Source organism: Mercenaria mercenaria, unplaced genomic scaffold, assembly GCF_021730395.1.
Source record: "Mercenaria mercenaria strain notata unplaced genomic scaffold, MADL_Memer_1 contig_4518, whole genome shotgun sequence".
Taxonomy (NCBI): domain Eukaryota; kingdom Metazoa; phylum Mollusca; class Bivalvia; order Venerida; family Veneridae; genus Mercenaria; species Mercenaria mercenaria.
The window spans coordinates 1-25,141 of record NW_026462752.1 but is presented as its reverse complement, the minus strand read 5'-3'; the positions used below and the strand labels follow the sequence as shown (position 1 = coordinate 25,141).

Below are 25,141 nucleotides of genomic sequence, written 5' to 3'. Positions count from 1 at the left end.
TTTCTCAACGAAAACAATGTCAGACAAATACCACTACTGTAACAATAAAAACCTCTACAATATCTCATGAACTGCTTAACGGATGTTCATCTCACTTGGATAGAAGTAAGGTCAAAATGTACAGGTTCGTGATCAAGCGTTCAACAATGATGGGAAACTTTGACTGGTTCCTATCACTAGTAAAAAGATGACGTCTAAGTCAATATCGTGGTACTATATTTACAGTCTTGTTTTTTAAGAATATGCTATGGATGCAAGGCACAAGAAGATACTGATCAGGAATTGCCATACATTGTGGATCAGGTGAACCCCCAGCAGTTGCTTATATACCTGCCATGTTTATCACAGTATAGTAAGGTACTTTACCACTGTCTATCATATTACAACAATGTACTTTTCCGTGTTTATCAAAGTATCGCAATATTCGTCGGCAATATTTATCATTGAACAGCATTTTCCATAAAGATATCTATATTGCTATTAAGTGAGGTACGATTCATTTGACATGCTGATTATTTTATTGCAGTAATATTTAAATGTTAGACATACGAGGAAGCATTTACTGTTTTTAATCCTATTCATTTATACAGCCTTATTTCTGTAAATGACTCCATGTAGTTTTAATATATTTTATTTCAGCATTTCCTGAAAGATTTACAAGCAGTTAAGGAACTTAACAAAAATCTTTCTTAGCTTCCAATTGTCCTCTACCTAATGACACCAGTTAGCAGCAAATACATTCCTACAAAAACCAGTTCCAACCAGACCATTTTCTTATCACACTTACGTTACCTAAGCAGCAACCGCTGTACAACAAAAGAATTTTAGTATGCCTCTTAGCCCATTTTTCACAGATATAACACTGCACATTTACAATCTTAGTGTTTTGTTGTCTTTAAAATTAGGAAGAGATAGAGACTGCACAGAATTCAAAGTCTAGGGCATATGCAGCTCAAATGTTGCACAATCACCTGATAAAAAGACCAGACGGATTTCAGCAGTTTGTTTTTGCACTGAGACATCCGAGTGTTGGCTGTACAGAACTTGCCGATCGCCTGGATCCAGATCATTTGATTGGTAATCCGAATGGTTGTAATCATAGCATTAGTATTAGTGTAGGGCTTTCGTGACTTTCATCATTGCTTTAATACAAAGGAATGAAACCGTATGAAGAAATAAAATTCCTTTTTATACGAGAGTTATTCAGTAAATAATACAACTACCTTAATATCTTTAGAAGTTCATCGATTACTCTGAAGACAGTGAGCAAGTATTAACAAATTCACACAGCTTACTATTTTCGGCGTAAAACATACACTATGTTCGCATTTTTTGTGTTCTCACTTTGGCGAAAAAAAAATACATTTTTATAGCAACAATTTGTCTGATAGTATTGTTTTAGTTTAAAAGAGCGTTATATTGTTCTAAACTGTACGCATTCTCCTTTCATTGCTTTTTTAAAATAGCAAATTTCAATTTCCTCAATATTCTTCTGTTGCCAGCTGAAAATTATTTCATAGATGTTGCTATTTAAAAGTAAATGTTCACGACACATAGCATAATAACAATGTAGTTTCCAGTCAAATAGTATGAAACATAAGGTATAACTTTAAACTATATCGGAGTAAAAACTTCATTTCTAAAATGTCTATCCGCCAATATTTTCCGCATCCAGAGAGAAATCGATAAGTCAGAAAATATAATAGCTAAAGTTTTCAGACTTTACATGATCACCAAGCACTACTTGAGAAGTACCCTTATTGTTTTGGTGTCAATAAACCAATGGTCAAGCTCACTGTGGTCTGGAGACTTAAAATGATGCGGAAAAGGAAAAGTCAACAGATGTTAAGCCAGGTCCCAGTGACATCAACTTAGAGCCAATGACAAAACCAAATGGATCGTCTTCAAATGGTTCTTAGTTTTCATGTAAAGTTTTAAAAGCTCTGGCTATTGTACTTCTAATTTACGACTCAAGCAACGGAACAATTACTAGCCGTTAAGTCAGATCCCAGTGACCTCTACCTTTGAGCCAATGACCAAAACCAGTAGGGACCTTCATATACACATTCGTGTATAAAGTTTGAAAGTCAAAGCTGTTATACTTTATAACTTAAAGTGAAAACCATTTAAGTCTCCAGACCACAGTGAGTTTGGTCATTGGTGTTATAAAATATAGTATCTGTGGTTTCAAACTTTCTACCGGACTTTTAGAAATTGAAAAGTAAAAGTACATTTTCTGGAAGCATAGAACACAATAAACACAGCAAGAGGCACACATCGCGAAGTTAGTAAAAATGAAGTCGAAAGATATAACAGACTGGTTGCTTCATCCTTGATGGACTAAAACAAATTAATACCCAAGATCGCATATGCCTTAGAGCAGTACTTCTACACGTGTTCTTTTATTGCAGGTAAACAAGAAGTCAAAGGAAGAAAAATAGTATAATGTATTACGTAGCTTTAAATTATCTAAGTATAATAGCTACGGTAATAAAACTTAGCATTAACTAATTTGAATAAGATCCCTATTGATTTTGGGGTAAAAATATATGATAGACTGCATGAAAAACACAACTTTTAAACTGGTGAATGACTGAAAAAGAAAATATATTTTACTGCGTAAAAACAAGAAACATCCAAACGCAAAGAAAAAGATAAATATACAATATAAATATACAATGCATAAACGCATATAAAAAGAAATGAATGTACCATACATTAATCCCGATATAACGACTTACGATTCATTACTGGATAGGATTGCAATATTATGTATTTTTGTACAGAATATATGAAAGTCTGCTCGAAAAACTTAGCATTGTATTGCAGTTTAGAGGTTATCATGCAATAAATTTTTCACTTCAGGTTCGTTGCCCGAAGAGATCCTAAGAATGGATGAAAATTCTATCAGTCTGTACAAGAAAGCATTGATGGAGGGAAAGCAAGCAATAAATAATATTCGTGTGATGATAGTTGGACATTGCGGAGTTGGGAAAACAACGCTTACAAAAAGATTATTTGGAGAAACTGTTGATGTCAATGAGGATATTGCCAGCACGGATGGAATTGATGTACATATGAAAAGGTGTAAAGTTCGTCTGACAGATGCAAACTGGCTGCCAGTCAGTAAAGGTTAACTTTGAACATATGTTTCGCCAAAAATCCAGAATTCGGGATTGAGGACATGTTTTTGTTCAAGTCGTAGCTCGACTGCAGTCCGTCCGCCACTAAATGTTGTCCAATCCATATCTTTTTTAACCCATGTAGGATGTAGAATTTAATTGGCAGAGATTTTACCCATCGAGAGATGACACGCGTAATACATCTTTTGGTTACGTCATATCAAGGTATTACAATGATATCATAGGTCAGTTAGACTCGTTTGCTCCATATCCTTTTATCCCTTAATACCTTAGCACAAAAAAAAAACATAATAAAGCCAAGTTCAGAACAGAACTTTCGGGTATGTCACTTAGGATTATTAATTGTGTACATTTGTCATGTAAGCAGTAGTTTATGTTTACTCCATAGCGTAACAAATTTCGTATTACTTTGCACCAGTATTCCTACAATACGGTAACTTTTTGCCATGATGGTACAAGGCCAAGGTCGTATATTGAGCCTACTGATAGACAGACTTTGATAGTCTAAGACAGAATTTCATGTTTGCTCTATTTCTTTCGTTTTCTTGAAGAATTCCGTCTCGTCTCTAGCAGGCCGGACATTGTCGATGTTTTAATAATGCCCCCACCCCCAACTGTCGGCCCTCTGTGTTTTTATGCTTTTATTTAAATCACATTATATCTCAAGTTAAAAAAAATCAGATAGGCTAGTTGATTTCCACTTATATCTGCTGTTTAATTCCTTGTACAATATATGCATTACTACCTTACTAAGATCACATGAAGCGACGCACCTTTTAATCAGCTAATAGTCAATTTTTACTCTTCTTGTTTTATGGCCAGATAATTTTATCAGTTCACGTTTCTATTTAAATGAAGCGGTAAACAAAGACATGTTTTCTGTACAAAAACAACCTGTAGTTTCACGTGTTTATAATACATCTGTAATAATTTACAAAACATACCTTTCATTTAAACTTAAGGCATCATTTCCGTAGCAAAATATACTAATGATTTGATTAACGGCTAGTTATTATATCTGAGATTGGGTCAGATTTGAAAGAAGTCCAAAAATGTTTATGGGCAGCCGTAAAAATGAAAGAAAAATCTTAGATTAGAAAAGTGAAAGATGGTTGTACAGTGAGCAGTTTTCCCCTCTCGTCTTTCCTTTGGGGTGGCATATAGTAATTGCAGCGTCCGTCCGTTCGTTCGTTCGTTTAAGTGTCTGGTCTGTAACTTTGTCATTCATGGATGGATTTCATAAAGCTTTGGCATACATGATCAGTATGGCATGACATGGCAATGTGTTACGTGCAAGAACCTATAATACCTATAATACCTTCTTGCGTTTTGAATTAACATTTTATGTAATGTCCATCTCGATTTGGTGTTCGGTCTATAACTTTGTTGTTTATAGATGGATTTTGAAAAAAAACACCAATGATCAGCATGACATGGCAATATATCGCCTGCAAAAAAGGCTTGATCAACATCGCTTACTTTTTAATTATCTCCCTTCATTGAATGTCCATCTGGATTTCCTTTACAGTCTGTAACTATGTCATCTATGGGTGGATATAAAAAAAAATCATGACATCAATAGTCAGCATGCCATGTTGATTTGTTATGTTCAAGACCTAAAACTCATAATTCTAAAACTACTGTAGGGAGGGAATATTTGAAATTTGCACATAATGATAGATGACAATTAGAGGATATGCTGTGTACATAGACCATAACTCTACAGGACGCATTTTGTCAGGTATTTCCCTTTACTGATTTTTAAACAGGGAATAAATTTAGAAATACTGAAGGTAATTTATTTGAACTGATTAGACACAAATAGAGTTTATCCTGTCTTTAACTGTAACATACTTTTTCAAAGAACACCCCCCTCCCCCTCGCCCCCACGAAAAATGACTGCACAGATTAAATATGGGCAAGTTATGTATATGCACTCACTTAGATGGATATTGAGATATTGCCGATCTGCACTTATGCGTGTAGTTTTCATTATGGGTTTAAGATGTTTCACAAGCAATATAAATAATGTTTATTTAGTATTTAATAAGTTTTATTTAAAATAATAGATTACAAAAAAATGACCAAATATTTACCCAGATATTACATATCAGTTAGCACTTCCATTCAAATGAAGCAGTATGGGGCATGCACTTTTACAAAAGTTGTCTCTTGTATTCTTCTTTTATTTCAGAAAGTTACCAGGAAACATTCTACAATCGCTTTGCGTCTATGATATCAGAATTTTCAAAGAACTCAGGGTTACAACAAAGTGGTACAGATGTTAAGAGTTCGGCAAAAGAAATAAACTTAGACAAAGCCTGCAACATAATGAGTGACAAAACAAGCATAAACAGTATGTATCTTATAAGGCTTATTGCCCGCACATAGCGAAAAGATACCTTTTGTAAATTTATGCATTCAAAAGAGTTATTCTAACAATTGCTACAGGACAGGACAATAGCTCAAAATTTAATGGTAAGTCTGCCACATGTATAGGGATTACTCTCAAAAGTTAATTACACAGTAATTTGTCCGATAATATTTCACATACCCTATATGATTAAGGAAGTAGACTAGACTTAATTTTCGTACAAAATATATATATAGTGTGCGTACGTGTACGTGCGTATGTGCATGCGTTTGTGTGTTTCCTTACGGTGTTTATTATGTCATGTATTCCCCACCCCCCCTCCACCCCCACCCCCACTCGGGTAGACATATTGTTTTTGTCCTGTCCGTCCGTCAGGCCGTCCGTTCGTCCGTCAAACTTCATTTCCGATAAATAACTCGAGAACCGTTAAACTTAATAGGGTGGTAAGGCTTATTGAGTAGACGACCCCTATTTTTATTTATTTTTTTGTGGGGAGGGGGGTCACATCAGAGGTCAAGGTCACAGGGGCCTGAATATGGAATACCTTTTCCGATCAATAACTTGAGAACAACTTGACCCAGAATGTTGAAACTTCATAGGATGATTGGGCATGCAGAGTAAAAAAACTCCTATTGATTTTGGGGTCATTTTGTTAAAGGTCAAGGTCACAGGGGCCTGAGCGTGGAAAACCATTTCCGATCAATAGCTAGACAACTTGACCAAGGATGTTAAAATTTCATAGGATAATTAGACTTGCAGAGTAGATGACCCCTATTGATTTTGGAATCACTCTAGTAAACGTCAAGGTCACAGGGACTAGAACATCGAATTCTGTTTCCGATCAATAACTTGAAAACCATTTGACCAAGAACCGTTGAACCAAACAGAGTGATAGGTTGTACAGAGTAGATGATCCCTGATGTTTTTTGGATCACTCCATTAAAGATCAAGGTCACAGGGGCCATCTGCCTGTCACACTTCATTTTTGATTAATAATTGGAGAACCATTCGACCTAGAACTTTTAAACTTCATTGGGTGATAGGGCTTACAAAGTAGAAGACCCCTACAATGTTTGGGTCACTTGATCAAAGTTCAAGGTCACAGGGGCCAGAAATTGGAAAACCGTTTCTGATCAATAGCTTGAGAACCATTTGACCCAGAACCTTCAAACTTCATAGGGTGATAAGACTAACAGAGTAGATGACCCCTATTGATTTCGGATCACTTGAGCAGTGGTCAAGGTGACAGGTGCCTGAACATGGAAAACACTTTCCAATCAATAACTTGAGAGCCATTTGGCCCAGAATGTTGAAACTTCATAGGATGATTGGACATGCATAGTAAATGACGCCTATCGATTCTGGGGTCACTCCATCAAAGTTCAAGGTCACAGGGACCAAAACATGGAAAACCGTCGGTTCCAATCTATAACTTGAGAACCACTAGGCCCATAATGTTGAAACTACTTGGGATAATAGGACATGCCGAGTATATGATCCATACTGCAACAAACCATCGGTGTCTCTTGTACTTTTGCTCCTATGCCCTATTGACTTATTGCCTATTTCTTCTATTGATTTTGACATCAGTAGGTCAAAGGTCAAGGTCACAGTGACCCGGAACATTGAAACCGTTTCCGGACGATAACTTGAAAAAACGCTTGGGCCTAGGATCACGAAACTTAATAAGAAGATCATGACCAGCAAATGATCAAGGTCAAGGTCACAGTGACCCGAAACAGTTAAACCGTTCCATGTGCAACACCGAATGAATACATCTGCAGATGTCTTTAAATAAGTATTTTTATTCTTGTAACATGTATCAATGTTTAATTCTGGTCAACCCTGGGCTAAAAAGCGTGGACGAAAGCTTGCAATGGCACTACCTCCTTGAACAGGCTCAATCAAACTGGGCCTGTACCATTTCCATTTGTATTGTGGTTTGACGATCTATTTTTTCTATGTGATAAATACTGCTGTTTCAGAAAAGCAAGCGGATGACCTCGAAAACAAACAACAGGAGAACAAATCTGAAAGTCTATCTGATGAAAGGGAGTCAAATGAAAACAAAAAGGCCACAGATTTGCACTTAAAGGTATACTGCTTCTCAACCGAGTTTACTAGCTCCAGTTTTTAAACCGGCTTATCGTTCACATTTTGTGTGAACATTTTGAATATACATTACATTTTTTCATGCAGTTTGGTATAATCTGTATTTATGTCGTTTAGAAATCAAAAGATTTATTTATTTATTTCTTGGGTTTAACGTTGCACCGACACAATCATAGGTCATATGAATAATTTAGAGCTTTGATGGTGGAGGAAGACCCCAGGTGCCCCTCCGTGCATTATTTCATCACGAGCAGGCACCTGGGTAGAACCACCAACCGTCCGTACGCCAGCTGGATGGCTTCCTCACATAAAGAATTCTACGTCCCGAGTGAGGCTCGAACCCACATCGATGAGGGAAAGAGAAATCAAAAGAATCAAAGATTACTGTTTATAGTAGAATTTTGGCGGAAATAAGCATATATGTTTTTATTATTCACTGTTGCTATGACACATTTACTTCGCTGTTTTTAAATTTGCGGGTTTGACATTCGTTGCTAATCGCCGTTACAATATGTTTTTGAAAACATACAATTGGAGATACAAATTAACTCCTGATTTAGCTCAACTAAACTGGAGTTTTGGGTATGGTATTAGTATAGGTGAAAAAGCGGACCTGCCTAGCTCAATAGGGAGAACGCAGATCTACTGATCGTGGGGTCCTGAGTTCGATCACCGGACGAGGCATATGTTCTCCGTGACGATTTGTTAGAAGACAATGCGTCTGAAATCATTCGTCCTCCACTTCTGATTCATGTGGAGAAATTGGCATTACTTGCGGAGAACAGGTTTGTACTGGTACAGAAGCCAAGAACACTGGTTAGGTTAACTGCCCGCCGTTACATAACTGAAATACTGTTGAAACACGGCGTTAAACCCAAGACATACAAACACATCAAATGGATATACAGACGTATATTAGGCACGATGATTCACTACATTCATTATTCCATGGAGTCAACCGGGAGATAATCAGACTTCTCGTCTCTTTCCTTTTAGTGTATGCTGTAAATTAATGTTCGCAAAATGCCATTATTCGAAATGTATGCATCATCTAAAACAGTAATAACTAGATGATTACCATTCTAAGTTCTTTGCATGCAACATAACTTTTTTTTCATTCATTCTGAAAGGGGCCTCCGAGGCCGAGTGGTTAAGGTCACTGACTTCAAATCACTTGCCCCTCATCAATGTGGGTTCGAGCCTCACTCGGGGCGTTGAATTCTTTATCTGAGGAAGCCATCCATCTGGCTTACGGAAGGTCGGTGGTTCTACCCAGGTGCCCGCTCGTGATGAAATAATGCACGGAGGGGCACCTGGGGTCTTCCTCCACCATTAAAGCTGGAAAGTCGCCATATGACCTTTCATGTGTCAGTGCGACGTTAAATCCAACAAAAAAAATCATTCTGAAAAGATCAAAACTATAAAAATGTATATTAAACATATATAAGTAACTTGAATCTGTAATGCACAGATGATATTGGATCGGTCTGACTGTACTTCTTGTTAGAATTTTATGAACAGCATGCTCAAATAAAATGACCGTTTTGTTGTAGGAGATAATTAAGGACATTATGAAGCGTTGCACGTCAGAATTTTCAAAAGACATTGCTGACCTATCGGTCTGGGATTTCGCAGGACAATATGTGTTTTATGGCACACATCAGATATTCTTATCAAGAAGAGCCATATATTTATTGGTAACAGACCTCTCTCAGCAAGTGGACAGTGTCGTAGACGATGACTGCTACATCGATTCTAGGGGAGAAACACGATGTAAAATTTCAGGTAAGACCACAATTGTAATAACAGTCTTCAACTTGACATATTGTTTTAAAACCTATTTCATTGTAATACATCATGCACATTCATTATGAAGATATAAGAAACAAAACTTATGAAAATTATATATATCGTTTTTAGCTCACCTGCCACGTAGTGACAGGGTGAGCTTTTGTGATCACCCTTCGTCCGTACGTCCGTCGTCCGTCCGTCGTCCGTCTACAATTGTCTTGTGAACATGATAGAGACTACATTTTGTATTTGATTTTAATCAAACTTGCACTCATATTGTATGGTAATAATATCTCGGTTCCTTTCGAAAACTGGCCTGGTCCTATCATGGGTTCCAGAGTTATGGCCCCTTAAAGGGCCAAAATTTGCTATTTTTGGCTTGTGAACACGATAGAGACAAGATTTTGCAATCAACTTTAATCAAACATGCACACAACTTGTATTGGCATAATAACTCGGTTCCTTTCGACAACTGGCCAGATCACATCATGGGTTCCAGAGTTATGGTCCCTTAAAGGTCCAAAATTTGTTATTTTTTGCTTTTGCAGCCATATAGAGACTTCATTTATGGTTTGATTTGATACAAACTTGCAAAATATCTTCAACAATACAAAATCTTGGATTCTATGATGAATCTGTCAGATCCAATCATAGGTTCTGGAGTTATTTTATATTTGATTACCTCCCCTGATTTTAATCAAAATGGATTTATAGCAGTACGTACTTATAGGACTCATTTGAAATTTCATTATTGTCATTAGTTGGACTCAGACAATCAGGGTAGATAACTATGGACTGTTTTAATGTCAAATTATCTCCCTTTATTTCAAATTGAAATGGGTATATCTCCGTAACTAATGAAGATACTGATCTTAAATTTCATTTATGCCATCAGATGGACTTGAACAATCAGTGACGATACATATTTACTGAATTTATGACAAATTACCTCCCTTTATATTTTATGTAAATGAATTTACCTAGCAGCTTCTCATTAGATTGGTTTGAAACGTTATTTATGTCTTCCATGGTAAGAAATTTCTACTTTTACTTACTTTTCTAATATATTGTTGTAAAGGTCTGTACTCTGTATCTTCTACATGCATATACCGATGCATGATTATCTCCCCTGATTTTAATAGATAAGGATTTATCTCAATAAGTATTTATAAGACTCATTAGTTGGACTGAGACAATCAGGGTAGATAACTATGGACTGATCTATGTCAAATTACCTCCCTTTGTTTCAAATTAAAATAGGTTTATCTCAGTAACCAATGAAGATACTGATTTGAAATGTCATTTATGCCATCAGATGGATTCGGACAATCAGGGTAGATAACTTGTGACTGAATTTATGACAAATTACCTCCCTTTATTTCATGTAAATGAATATACCTCAGCAGCATCTAATGAGATTGGTTTTAAATGTTATTTAAGTCTACCAGGGTAAGGAATAGTCATGCTAGTACAAAAATGCAGCATTTAAGCCTAGGACCCTCAAACTTGGTATGGAGATTGGCTATGACTAGTACATGACCCATAGGTCAAAAGGGGCTGTTACAAGAAATTATTTATCCTGATGATATTTAAAGTGTATGCCTATGTGATCTATGTCAAAACTTTATCTTATCATTAAGAGCAGTGGTACTCAGGTGAACGATATAGGGCCATCATGACCCTCTTGCTTGTTTTAGATTTTGTTACCTTCTGGCTAAACTCAATACACACTTTCTGCGCATCTGGAATGTCAACAGAACCTCCTGTTATACTGGTTGGAACATTTGCAGATAAGCTGATTGAGGTACTTGCTATAAGCTTTTTATAAAGCGCATTTTAGTATATCCGACCACGTGAAAGTATTTGATGATATCATTTTAGTTTTTGTACCGCCACCCCCCTCACCCCACGAGTGGTGGGGGCATATAGATTTGCTCTTGTCCGTGCGTGCGTGCGCGTGTCCGTCCGTCCGTCTGTACGTCCGTTCGTCTGTGCGTCCTTCCGAAGTTCGTGACGCGCCGAGCTCAAAAAGTATTTGATATAACTTGATGAAACCTTGCATGAGCCTTTATCATGATATGAACTTGCGCACCTACTATTTTTCGTTTGGTTCCGTCCCCTATGTTTAGAGTTATGGCCCCTAAAATAGTCAAAAATGCACATTTTCACCTTGTGACACGCCTAGCTCAAAAAGTATTTGATATAGATTCATCCATTCACTAAACCTTGCATGAGTCTTAATCATGATATGAACTTGCGCACCTCCTATTTTTCATCCTGGTCCGCCCTCTATTTCCAGAGTTAGGGCCCCTGAAATAGTCAAAAATGCACGTTTTTACCTGGTGACACGCCTAGCTCAAAAAGTATTTAATATAAATTTATTAGACCTTGCATGAAGCTTTATCATGATATGAACTTGCGCACCTCCTATTTTTCATTTGGATCCGCCCCCCTATATCCAGAGTTATGGCCCCTGACTTAGTCAAAAATGAACATTTTCATCTTGTGACACGCCTAACTCAAAAAGTATTACATATAAATTTATTAATCCCCTGCCACAAGTGGTGGGGGGGGTTATAGGAATGGCCTTCGTCCGTCTGTCCGTAACAGTTTCGTGTCCGCTCCATATCTCCTAAACCCCTTGAAGGATTTTCATGAACCTTGGGTCAAATGATCACCTCATCCAGACGATGTGCAGAACCCATGAGTCAGCCTTGTCGGCTCAAGGTCAAGGTCATAACTCAAGGTAAAATGTTTGAGCCTTTTTTTTGTCCGCTCTATATCTCCTAAACCCTTTGAAGGAATTTTATAAAGATTGGGTCAATGATCACCTCATCAAGACGATGTGCAGAACCCATGAGTCAGCCATGCCAGCTCAAGGTCAAGGTCACAACTTAGGGTCAAAGGTTTGAGCCTTCCATTTTGTGTCCGCTCTGTATCTCCTAAACCCCTTGAAGGATTTTCATCAAACTTGGGTCAAACGATCACCTCATCAAGGCGATGTGCAGAACTTATGAGTCAGCCATGTCCGCTCAAAGTCAAGGTCACAACTGAAAGTAAAAGGTTTGAGCCTTCCATTTTGTGTCCGCTCTATATCTCCTAAACCCCTTGAAGGAATTTTATAAACTTGTGTCAAATGATCACCTCATCAAATTGATGTGCAGAAATTATGAGTCAGTCAGGCCGGCTCAAGGTAAGGTCACAACTAAGGGTCAAAAGTTTGAGCCTTCCATTTTGTGTCCACTCTGTATCTCCTAAACCCCTTGAAGGATAGGATTTTCATCAAACTTGGGTCAAATGATCACCTCATCAAGAACTTATGAGTCAGCCATATCAACTGAAGGTCAAGGTCACAACTGAAGGTCAAAGGTTTGAGCTCTGTATGTCCTAAACCCCTTGAAGGATTTTCATGAAACTTGGGTCAAATGATCACATCAAATGATGAACATCTCCTCTGAAACCGTTTGAAATTAGTTTTTTCTCGGGGTTAATGAACGGAGCTTAGTCATAATGTTTTCAAAAAAAATTATTGCAGTCATTTTCTTGTCGCTTTTTTCCGTCAAAAATCGTTCAGACAAACTAGAATTAAATTGCATTAAAGTTACGATTATTATTGAAAGATAGAAACAAGTTCGAAAAGGCTTTGTTCGTGATTAAAGCTCATAATGTAAAAGTGAAGCGATGTGTCATTTATTGTAGTTCACCCCTTTAAAAGGACAGGCCATTTGACTGCAACATGTCGTGTTGGACGACCTGAGGGTTTCCATTTTTCCCCCGCCGAAGGCGGAGGGATATAGTTTTGGCGTTCTCCGTCCGTCCAGAACCATATTTAGGAAGTGGTTGGGAATATTTAAATAAAACTTCATATACATGTTTACCACTCTGAGTTTACGCGGCCTGTCAAGTTTCAGTCAGTAACACCAGAGTTATGGCCCTTAGAAATTCCTAGCGTTAACTATATAGGGTACAATAAATATGGCAATTTCTGCTTCATAACTTGTGATATATTTGACCTAGAACTATGAAACTTAAACTGAATTTAGATCACCATAATATGTTAGTGCATACACAATTTCGTCAAGATCTCTGTAATTACTTCATAGTTATTGCCCTTTAATTGTTTAAAAATCCACATATTTGTACATATTAAACTTATTTCATTCTTTTCCATGAACATTTATTGTAAACATATGAAGTTGTGTACCACACCTGGTCACTACTACCGCCTTGGTCACCCCTCCCCCTCCCACCCTAAAAAATCAAATGTTCCATGAATATTTATCAACTTGCAAAGTTGTACCCTTCCCCCACCTGGCATCTCCACCCAGTCACCCCCACCACCCCGATCATGCAGCATCCTTCACCCCCACTCCCCCAACTATTTATTTTCTTCATTTTTTATTTTCCATCGAAATTTATTATCAACATGTAAGGTCTTGTTCCCTCAACCGGTCCCCCCATCCCACCCGGTCCCCCTCCCCTCCCCTCCCTCCGCAAAAAATACAAACATTTTTTTTTCATTCCTTTTTGTTTACATTTCTTAAACCCTCCATGAATATTTATCAGCATGTGAAGTTGTAACCACAACACCCACCCACCCCTCAGCCCCGCCACCACCCACGTTCTAGATTTCTTACTTGATTTTGCTCTCTTTAAAGGACATCTGTTCTTTTAAAGTTCAAATGTACATGTTAAACAGCGACACTTGGTGCCAAACTTCTAGAATACAATATTTCGTTCTAGTTATACTTCAAGCTCACATTTCAAATAACTCCATACAATTCTAAAAGTTAAGCTTGTTACAGTAAACATATTCCATTTAAAATAATTTCATTAGTCAGGATCAAAACGTAGCATACGTTTATTATGTCAATTAAAACATTAGTTTTCTGTTAAATAAATCCGGACTAATGACATTATTTGCTTCTTAACATTCTTAACTTTTTGCCGATGTAACGTTAAAAACTGACCCCCATAAAATAATGACCCCGGTCATTATTTTATATAGAATAATGACCCCCCACACCACCCCCGTATTATGACCCCTACCCCAAACCCTAACCCATCTAAGGTACACTTACAGCATAATTATCCCCACCGATGGGCATCGGAGGAGAATATGGTAATGGCACCCGTCCATGCGTGGGTTCGTGCATGCGTCCGTGCAACATTTTTGTAACCGCAACTCCTCATTCATTATCGAACCCGGGCCGCTGGATTAGGAGTCAACGACCTTAACCACTCGGCATCTCCAACCAAATACTTAAGCAAAATCACTGTAAGTGACAAATGGTCATTTGTCTCACCAAAGTTTGCATGGTGAGGCTTTTGCTTTATTTCTAAATGATGATTTCAATTGCTATCAAGAAAACATGACCAGAATAATTTCAGATGACTAATAAAAGATGATAATACACTGTTTGTAAACAAAACCAAATTATCCTCCAGCCTAAATATCGGTTCTCTCTATTTCTAAAGTAACCTAAAATGACTTTGGTATATCTTCTATACTTGTAATACTTCTCTTTATGCACAATAATGATAATTCAAATAAAAACCCGTTTAAATTTAAATTTTCAATAGATGTACGTTTATTTCTTAGCGGGGCCTCTAAGATATGCTGGTGTTATGTCAGTTGTAGACGCAGCAGCAGCAGAAGCAACAACAACAACAAATATAAGCAATAGAAATACGACAGTGACTTGAATTGATAAAGAGTATGTTAGTAATAGGTTAGGCGGGGGTGGGGGGAGGGGTCAGTATTTTATAGATAAAATCGGGTGTCATTATTTTATAAGGGGAGTCAGTATTTTATAGAATAGGGGTCATTATTTATCCCCCCGCCAAAGGCGAAGGGGACATTAGAAATGCTCTCCGTCCGTGCGTACGTCCGTCCGTCCGTGCGTCCGCAACGATCTTTGTCCGGAGCATAACTCCAAAAGTACTGGAGGGATTTTCTTCAAGCTTCATACACTGATAGAACACATTGGGAGGAAGTGCAATGTGCAAGAACAATAACTCTACCTTGCCTATTTTTTGAGTTATTCCCTTTTATCATATTTTCTTAAAAAAATTTGTCCGGAGCATAACTCCAAAAGTACTGGAGGGATTTTCTTCAAACTTCATACACTGATAGAACACATTGGGAGGAAGTGCAGTGTGCAAGAACAATAACTCTACCCTGTCTGTTTTTTGAGTTATTCCCCTTTATCATATTTTCTTTAAAAATTTTGTCCGGAGCATAACTCCAAAAGTACTGGAGGGATTTTCTTCAAACTTCATACACTGATAGAACACATTGGGAGGAAGTGCAGTGTGCAAGAACAATAACTCTACCTTGCCTACTTTTTGAGTTATTCCCCTTTATCATATTTTCTTAAAAAAAATTGTCCGCAGCATATCTTTTTCATGCATGGAGGGATTTTGATATATCTTGGCACAAATGTTCACCACCACGAGTTGGAGTTTCATGCGCAAGAACCAGGTCCCTAGTCCTAAGGTCAAGGTCACACTTAGAGGTCAAAGGATACAAGAATAAAAACCTTGTCCGGAGCACTTCTTCTTCATGCATAGAGGGATTTTGATATAAATTGGCACAAATGTTCACCACCACAAGACAGAGTGTCATGCGCAAGATCCAGGTCCCTAGGTCTAAGGTCAAGGTCACACTTAGAGGCCAAAGGTCAGATACAAGAATGACTTTGTCCGAAGCATTTCTTCTTCATGCATGGAGGGATTTTGATGTACCTTGGCACATTTATACACCATCATGAGATGAAGTGTCATGCGCAGTTCCCATCTTTAGAATTACTTCCCTTTGTTGTTACTTTAAATAGCTTTTATTGTAACTTTTTCATTACTAGTCGTAGGGAAAAACCGAGACCACTTTTCAGTAGTACAACGTGCATGCTACATCCAATTTTGAGGTGTTTTTTGACCAATCTCTACCTAGTTAAGATTTTTGTGTGGACTTACAATTTTTTTTTTTTTTTTTTTTTTTTTTTTTTAAAGTTTAACTTCCATTAGTTGTTACTATAAATAACTTACGTTGTAACATTTTTATACTTGACCACAAGGAAAAATCAAGACCACTTTTCTATGGTACAACCTGGATGTTACTTTCCAATTTTAGGTGTATTTTAAGACATCTCTACCTGGTAAGGAGTTTTTTTGTGGACTTAGAAAAACAAAAGACTTACAATGATTACTAAACAACCACAAAATTAAAATTCCATTTGCAAATACAGCTGCTAGAGTAAAGAAATTTGCTGTGACGGGCATATATTGTGACATTCTGGCACTCTTGTTCCCTGTTAGCTTTCCATTCCTTCTTTTTACAGTAGCCATATAGAAAAACATCATACAGCTATACTGTTCATGAAAATTAATAAAATTTAGCAGTAAACCACCTCACCACTGAATAATTCTTTCTTCCACATCTTTAAAACCCCTGATGTGGATCACAACTAAACGGTTTTTCAAAGCTTCTCCCAAAATGAATACTTTCAGACACTAACTTGCCAGGAACTTTAGCCTTCAATTATAATATGCCCGGCGGGGGGATTGGCCATGTCTAACATGGCTCTTGTTCTATATGAAATAATGACCCGGGTCATTCTATGGGGGTCAGTTTACAACGTTACACCGGATATATTTCTTTGCCATTCCTCACCACAAACCCATTCGGCGGAGGATACCAATTCATCGAATTGGCTTGTTCTATTTTATGATAAACCAATTTTAAAGTCAACCACTATTATCATTAGTCCGTCCTAAATTCTAATAAGCTCACTTGAGCACAAAATGCTCGGAGTGAGCGGTTGTGATCGCTTACCATCCGGCGTCCGGCGTCCGTCTGTTCACACTTTTCTTTATAAAACATCTCCTCTGAAACTGTTTGGTGGAAGTTGATGAAGCTTGGCCTGGATGTTCCTTGGGTGGTCCCCCTAGTGTCAAATATGGCCCCGCCCTGGTGGTCACATGGTTTATATAGACTTATATAGGGAAAAACTTTGAAAATCTTCTTGTTGAAAATCACAGGGCCTATGGCTTTGATATTTAGCTTACCTGAGCAAAAAACTAAGGGTGAACTATTGTCGTCCGGCGTCCGTCCATCCACACTTTCCTTTAAAGAACATCTCCTCTGAAACCGTTTGATGGAAGTTGATGAAACTTGGCCTGGATGTTCCTTGGGTGGTCCTCTTTCAAAGTTGTTCAAATGGTTCCGCTTCGTTGCACATAGGGGCTGCCAGGGCTAAAAATAGAAAAATATTTAAAGAACATCTCCTCCTAAACGGCGGTCCGATTGAAATAATTTGATACAAATGGTCCTTATGTAACCCTCTAAGATTGTTCAAATAATTTTGATTCGTCATAAAACATTGCTACCAGAAAGCGTGGTCACTTTTCCCTATTTGTATATAATGGAAACTTTCAAAATCTTCTTGTCCAAAACCACAGGTCCTAGTGTGTTGATATTTGGTTTGTAGCATCATCTAGTGGTCATCTACCAAGATTGTTCAAATTACCCCCCTAGTTTCAAATATGGTCTCGCCCTGGGGATCGCATGGTTTATATAGACTTATATAGGGAAAAACTTTAAAAATCATCTTGTTGAAAACCACTGTGGCTTTGATATTTAGCTCACCTGAGCAAAAGGCTCAGGCTGAGTTATTGTGATCGCTCATCGTCTTGCGTCCGTCCGTCCGGCGTCCGTCCATCCGTCCGTCCATACTTTCCTTTATAAAACATCTCCTCAGAAACCGTTTGGTGGAAGTTGCTGAAACTTGGCCTGGATATTCCTTGGGTGGTCCTCTTTCAAAGTTGTTCAAATGGTTCTGCTTCGTAGCACATAGGGGCTGCCAGGGCTAAAAATAGAACAAAATCTTTAAAGACATCTCCTAAACGGCAGGTCCGATTGAAATAATTTAATACAAATGGTCATTATGTAACCCTCTACCAAGATTATTCAAATAGTTTTGATTCGCCAAAAAATAATTGCTACCAGAGGGCGTGGTCACTTTTCCCTATATATATAATGGAAACTTTAAAAATCATCTTGTCCAAAACCACAGGCCCTAGTGCGTTGATAACTGGTATATAGCATCATCTAGTGGTCCTCTACTAAGATTATTCAAATTATCCCCCTAGTGTCAGATATGGCCCCGCCCTCGGGGTCGCATGGTTTATATAGACTTATATAGGGAAAAACTTTGAAAATCTTCTTGTTGAAAACCACAGGGCCTATGGCTTTGATATTTAGCTCATCTGAGCCAAACGCTCAGGGTGAGACTTTGTGATCGCTCACCATCCGGCGTCCGTCCGTCCACAATTTCCTTTTAACAACATCTCCTCTGAAACCGCTTGGATGACCCCCTTTAAAAATTGAATTCCACACAAAACTCTGGTTGCCATGGCAACCAAAAGGGAAAAAAAAAGATTTAAAAATCTTCTTGTTCAAAACCGCAAGGCGTAGAGCCTGGATATTTGGCATGTAACATTATCTAATGGTCCTCTATGAAGTTTGTTCAAACTATGCCCCTGGGGTATAAAGAGGCCCCGCACCGGGGTCCCAAATTTTACATAGTCGTATATAGGGAAAAAAAATCTTGTCTGAAACCACAAGACCTAGGCCTTTGATATTTGGTATGTAGCATTGCCTTGTGGTCCTCTACCAAGATTTTGGTGCGTTACATTGCCTAGTGGTCCCCTACCAAAATTGTTCAAATTATGCCCCTATGTTGAAAAGAGACCCGTGCCCGGGGTGTCCCAAGTTTTACATAGACTTATATAGGATTTTTTTTTTCAAATCTTCTTGTCTGAAATTTTAAGGCTTATTGAATATTCTTAACCCTGATCTACAGGCCTACTTTCTTGTTGTTTTTTTACGCCAAAGCAAAGAGATTTTTATCACCTGTATAGTTTTTAACAGATTTCAGATGTTATCTTGAATAATTTTAACCATGAATTACTCACCTAGTTTTTAGCTCACCTGAGCCAAAGGCTCATGCTGAGCTTTTGTGACCGCTCAATGTCCGTCGTGTGTCGTGTGTCGTCCGTTCGTCAACATTTTCTAAAAAAATCTTCTTCTTGAAAACCACTGGGCAGAATTACACCAAACTACTTATGAATGATCCTTAGGTGGCCCCCTTTTAAAATTGTTCAAAAATTGAATTCCATGCAGAACTCTGGTTGCCATGGCAACCGAAAGGAAAAGCTTTAAAAATCTTCTTGTCCAAAACCACAGGGCCTAGGGCTTTGATATTTGGTATGTAGCATCATCTAGTGGTCCTCTACCAAAATTGTTTGAATTATCCCCCTAGGGTCAAATATGTAATATGATGTCACATGACTGTGACCTTGACCTACTGACCTACTTTCTTGTTTTAAGCTCGCCTGTCACGAAGTGACAAGGTGAGCTTTTGTGACCGCTTGATGTCCATCGTGCGTCGTCCGTAGTCAGTCGTGCGTCGTCCATCGTGCGTCAACAATTTCTGAAAAAATCTTCTTCTTGAAAACCACTGGGCAGAATCACACCAAACTTCACAGGAATGATCCTTGGGTAGCCCCCTTTCAAAAGTGTTCAAAGAATTGAGTTCCATGCAGAACTCTGGTTGTCATGGCAACCGAAAGGAAAAAACTTTAAAAATCTTGTCCAAAACCACAGGGCCTAGGAATTTGATATGTGGTGAGTAGCATCATCTAGTGGTCCTCTACCAAAATTGTTCAAGTTATCCCTTTAGGGTCAAATATGTCCCCGCCCCGGGGGTCACATGGTTTATATAGACTTATATAAGGAAAACTTTGAAAATCTTCTTGTACAAAACCACATGGCCTAGGGCTTTGATATTTAGTATGTAGTATCATCTAGTGGTCCTCTACCAAGATTATTCAAATTGTCCCCCTAGGGTCAAATATGGCCCCGCCCTAGGGGTCCCAAGTTTTACCTAGACATATAGGAAAAAAGTTTAAAAATCTTCTTGTCTGAAACCATAACACTTAGACCTTTGATATTTTGTTTGTAGCACTGTCTTATGGTACTTGAGTGTGACCTTGACCTACTGACCTACTTTCTTGTATTTTAAGATACAGCCTTGAAATTTTGATGACATACACAGTTTTGCACACAAATCGTAAAACTGAATATCATTGACCATGAATGTGACCTACTGACTTTCTTAATATTTTATCATCATTTTGGCATTTGAAACATGTAGCTCATATTACTCAGGTGAGTGATCCAGGGTCGTCATTACCCTCTTGTTTTGTTTTGTTTTGTTTTTGAAGCTATAGCAAAGAAAATTTGTTCAAACAAGCAACTAAACTCAGATGAGCGATATAGGGCCATCATGGCCGTCTTGTTGATATGTAACGTTATCTAGTGGTCCTCTACCAATTTGAAGATTATTTTAATTATGTCCTTGGGGTGAAAAGAGGCCCCGCCCTGGGGGTCCCAAGTTTTTGTATAGACATATATAGGAATAAACTTTAAGAATCTTCTTGTCTGAAACCACAAGACCTAGGATTTTGATATTTGGTATGTAGCATTGCCTGGTGGTTGTCTACGAAGATTATTAACCTTGGGTGAAAAGAGGCTCTGCAGCAGGGGTCTTAAATCTTACATAAACTTATATAGGAAAAAAACTTTAAAAATCTTCTTGTCTGAAACTGCAAGGCCTAGGCCTTTGATATTTTGTATATAGCATTGCCTTATGGTTCTTAATCGAGATTGTTCAAATTATTTTCCTGGGGTGAAAAGAGGCCCCACCCCGGGGGTCCCAAATTTTACATAGACATATATGGGATTTTTTTTTATAAAAGTCTCCTTGTCTAAAAGTTCAAGGCCTAGGCCTTTGATATTTGGTATGTAGCATTGCCTAGTGGTTCTCTAACAAGATTGTTCAAATTATGCCCTTGGGGTGAAAATAGGCTCTCCCCTGGGTCATTTGTTATATAGGACAAAATACTTCAAAAATTATCAGATCATATTTCCTAGACTGTTTAATTATAATTAACTGATGACCCCAAGTAATTAGGGGTCACTTTACTTTAACCTTGACCATCTGACCTACGTTTTTGTATTATAAGATACAGCCTTGAAATTTGGAAGACATGTACAGTTTTGCACACCGATCTTAAAACTGACTTTCAGTGACCCAGAATGTGACCTACTGACCTATTTTCTAAATATTTTAGCATCAGTTTGACATTTGAAACATGTAGCTCATATTATTCAGGTGAGCGATCCAGGGTCATCATGACCCCCTTGTATGAAAGGTTAAAGGTCAAATGTTTTTTGAAAAAATCACAACATAGCTTTATTTCAATGTAATTTTGAACCTTAAAATACTTTTTGTCATTACAAGTAACTGATCGTCACTTCTTTTAATGTATAAGAGTATATGTCAGAAAATGTCAGTAATGAAGATACAAATGTATGTATATAGTGAAAAAAAATCTTCTTGTGTGGAACTGCAGGCCCAATTTTGAAATAATTTTACACAAATGATCCTTGTGTCACCTTCTACCAAGAATATTCAAATTATTCCGGTTCATCTAAAACATGACCGCCAGGGGGCGTTGTCACTTTCCCTATATGTATATGGCCCGATTTTGAAATAATTTTACACAAATGATCCTTGTGTGGCCTTCTACCAAGATTGTTCAAATTAATTTGATTCGTCAAAAAATTGCCACCAAAGACCAAAGGACCGTGGTCACGTTTCCCTTAAGGTATATAGAAGAAACTGAAAAAATCTTCTTGTATGAAATTGTTGGCTCGATTTTTAAATGATTTCAATCAAAGTGTCCATGTATAACCTTCTACCAAGATTGTTCTGATTATTTTGATTTGTCATAAAACGTTTCTTGGGTAACCTTTTTGGAAGACTGTACAAATTATTCTGTTTCGTAAAAAGAAAGCAGGCCGCTTGGGTGTGTTCACTTTTCCCTACAGATATGTAGTGGAAAGATCTTGTTTGATTTGTAGGGAAAAAATCTTCTTGTTTGATTTTTTCCTTGCATAACCATTTACGAAAACTGTTCATCCAAGCAGCGTAACTCAGGTAAACGATCTAGGGCCATAATGACCCTTTTGATTTGGACCGTCCCTCGTATAAGTTGAATACCCCTCGTATGTTTAATTTCTATACGCGAATTTTGGAAAAAACTGACGTATAACATGTACATGATTATGAGTGCATCTGTCCGTCCGCCTGTCTGTTCGGTCGTCATAATTCGTGTTTGGAGCATAACTTAATAACCATTCAAGGTAATAAATTTTAACTTAGCATATAGGTAGGTGGTGATGAGACAATGTGCAGAGCCCATGAAATAAGTCAGTTGGTCAAAGGGCAAGGTCACAGAATTAGCTTAAATGTTAACTTTATCAGTAATAATTCGTGTCCGGAACATAACTAAATAATCACTCAAGGTGTTGCCTTCAAACTTTACATATAGGTAGATGGCGATGAGACGATTCGCAGAGCCCATGAACATGGGATGTCAAACGTCAAGATCACTGTCACAAATTTTAGCTTGAATGTCAAATCTGTACTTTGTATTTTGTGTACAAAGCAAACTGCAAAACTGCTCAAGGTATTGATCTTAAGCTCGGAATATTATTTCTAGAAATATACTACTTCGTTCTTTTTGGTCATTTATATGAAATTTCAACTGCGGAAATTTGAATTGTCTTTTAGGGAAAGAAGCAGGAATTAGCAGATGAGTTTTTTGCCAAGCATAGACTTAGTTTGGCACAAAGTGAAGCATTTGTGCACCTCACTGATGCCGAGTTTATGCTTGACAACTCAATCATTGATCCAAATTTAGAAATGCTGAAGAGAGAAATAGTTACGACAGCTGCAAAGCAAAGTTATTGGGATGAGTTATACCCAGCAAGATGGGCTATACTGGAACGGTCGCTGATGGAATTTAAGGAAAGAGGTCACACGGTATGTTATAAACTGTTTGTTATTACAGAGGATGTTATAAAAAGATGACCTTTGGATCTTTGGATCCAGTATACAAATACAGACAATTAAGATACCCTTTAGCGAAAGTGTCTGCCATTTGCTTACTAATTTTTCATAATTGTAGGTCAATAATGCAAGTGCTTGTAAATTGTAGTACTAAAAGCAGTATTTGAAATAAGTTTAAAACTGTGTGTTTGTAACTGAGGTGAGTAATTTGAGGGAAGAGACAAAACACAAATATAATATTTATGTTTTTTGAAGCGGAATTGTATAGGTTATGAAACTCTCCTCATTCTGGAAGTGGTAAATATTGTCTGTCCTATGCGAATCTTCGTGCATACATATCCCTTCAATAGTATTGCGATGCGATTATTATTTTTTTAATGAAATATTAAACAAAAATTAGAATTGTTTGTACGGCATATTGTCTTATTTTAAATTTAATTTTATATTAATTCTCGACATCTAAACTGATGAAACTGACAGTGATTTTTCAAATGACATCTCCTTTTCTTTTTGTGCATACGTTTCAACTTGACATATTAAATTACTGATGCAAACATTCTTATAACTCACCCGTAGGAAATTAATTTCATACCATATCACGTTTGTAGAGACAATATCAAAACAGTGATTAAGAACTTGTATAAGTTAAAAGGATACTGATGCAATAAAATAGACGTACATAAAAGCTTTGAGCTCCACAGTTCATGCAATATTCAGTGTCAAAATAAGCCGTTCCCGTTTAAACCCTGCATTTAGTTAGTGTATGGTGTTGAAACCTGGATCCATTCTCTAAACTATTAGGCTGTATTGTATATTTCACATTTGAGAACAGAGTAAACCGGACGCATGTTCCACAATTTCTCATCAGATATCATTCTTGTCCGTGAAGGAAGTGGTCACAATACATCGGCATGTACTAAAGTCTTATGGTTTGATCCACTCTTCAAGACTATGAAGACGCACTCTTTGGACATTTTCAGAGTATTGCGGAAATAGACAGTGTTCCTAACTATATCTACTGTAATAGCACATCTTCTTTTAGTGTTTGTAAATGTCTAGAGTATATTAGAGTGACCTACGTGGCTGAGTGTGGTTAAGCTCATTGAATTTTAATTACTTGCCCTTCACTGATGTGGACACTGATGTGGATTCGAAATATAGCTTAGGATGTAGATGGAAATAACTACAAAGCAGTTACTTAAAAGGAATGTGCACACATTTTAAACTATGCTATACAGATCTTTAGTGTACTTCAGTTATCCATAAAATACATCAGGTATAATGAAAAGGAAATCCACATTCACAAAAGGCACGTGATCTCGTATGGAAAACGTGTTCCAAGAACCTGTAGCTGACATAATCGTTTTAAGCTGACCGTAATGGTATCATTAACTGAACTACCATATACAACCAAATACTAAAAAAGTAGGACTATAAATATCATTTTTACCCATGGCAATATGCTGTCTGCATTTCGATGTTAAAGTTGCAGAAAATCTCTATACAAGTGACATATAATGTTTTGTTAAATCACAAACAGGTTTTGGAGAAAAACATTTTAGAAGATGCAAACAAGAATATGCCTTTACCGATAGAAACTTCAGAGGAATTGGAACTTTTCCTGCGATTTCATCATGAAGCAGGATTCATCTTGTACTTTAGGTAAGTATTCGTTTAAAATTTACATCATCGTAAAGAATTTTATCTCTCTCCCAAGTACTAGAAATGTTAATGAACAACTG

General features: G+C 37.4%; 1 protein-coding gene across 1 annotated transcript; it reads left to right on the top strand.

The window, feature by feature from the left end:
• LOC123546758 (uncharacterized) lies at window positions 1-25,061 on the top strand (the record flags this gene model as incomplete). The annotated part of the gene is made up of 9 exons (XM_053535137.1): window positions 1-357; window positions 906-1,077; window positions 2,866-3,132; window positions 5,338-5,499; window positions 7,503-7,612; window positions 9,183-9,414; window positions 11,118-11,224; window positions 23,121-23,372; window positions 24,940-25,061. Coding segments are annotated over exons 2-9 (1,373 nt in total), but the record flags the coding sequence as incomplete, so codon positions are not given.
• Between the last annotated feature and the right edge of the window lie 80 nt (window positions 25,062-25,141).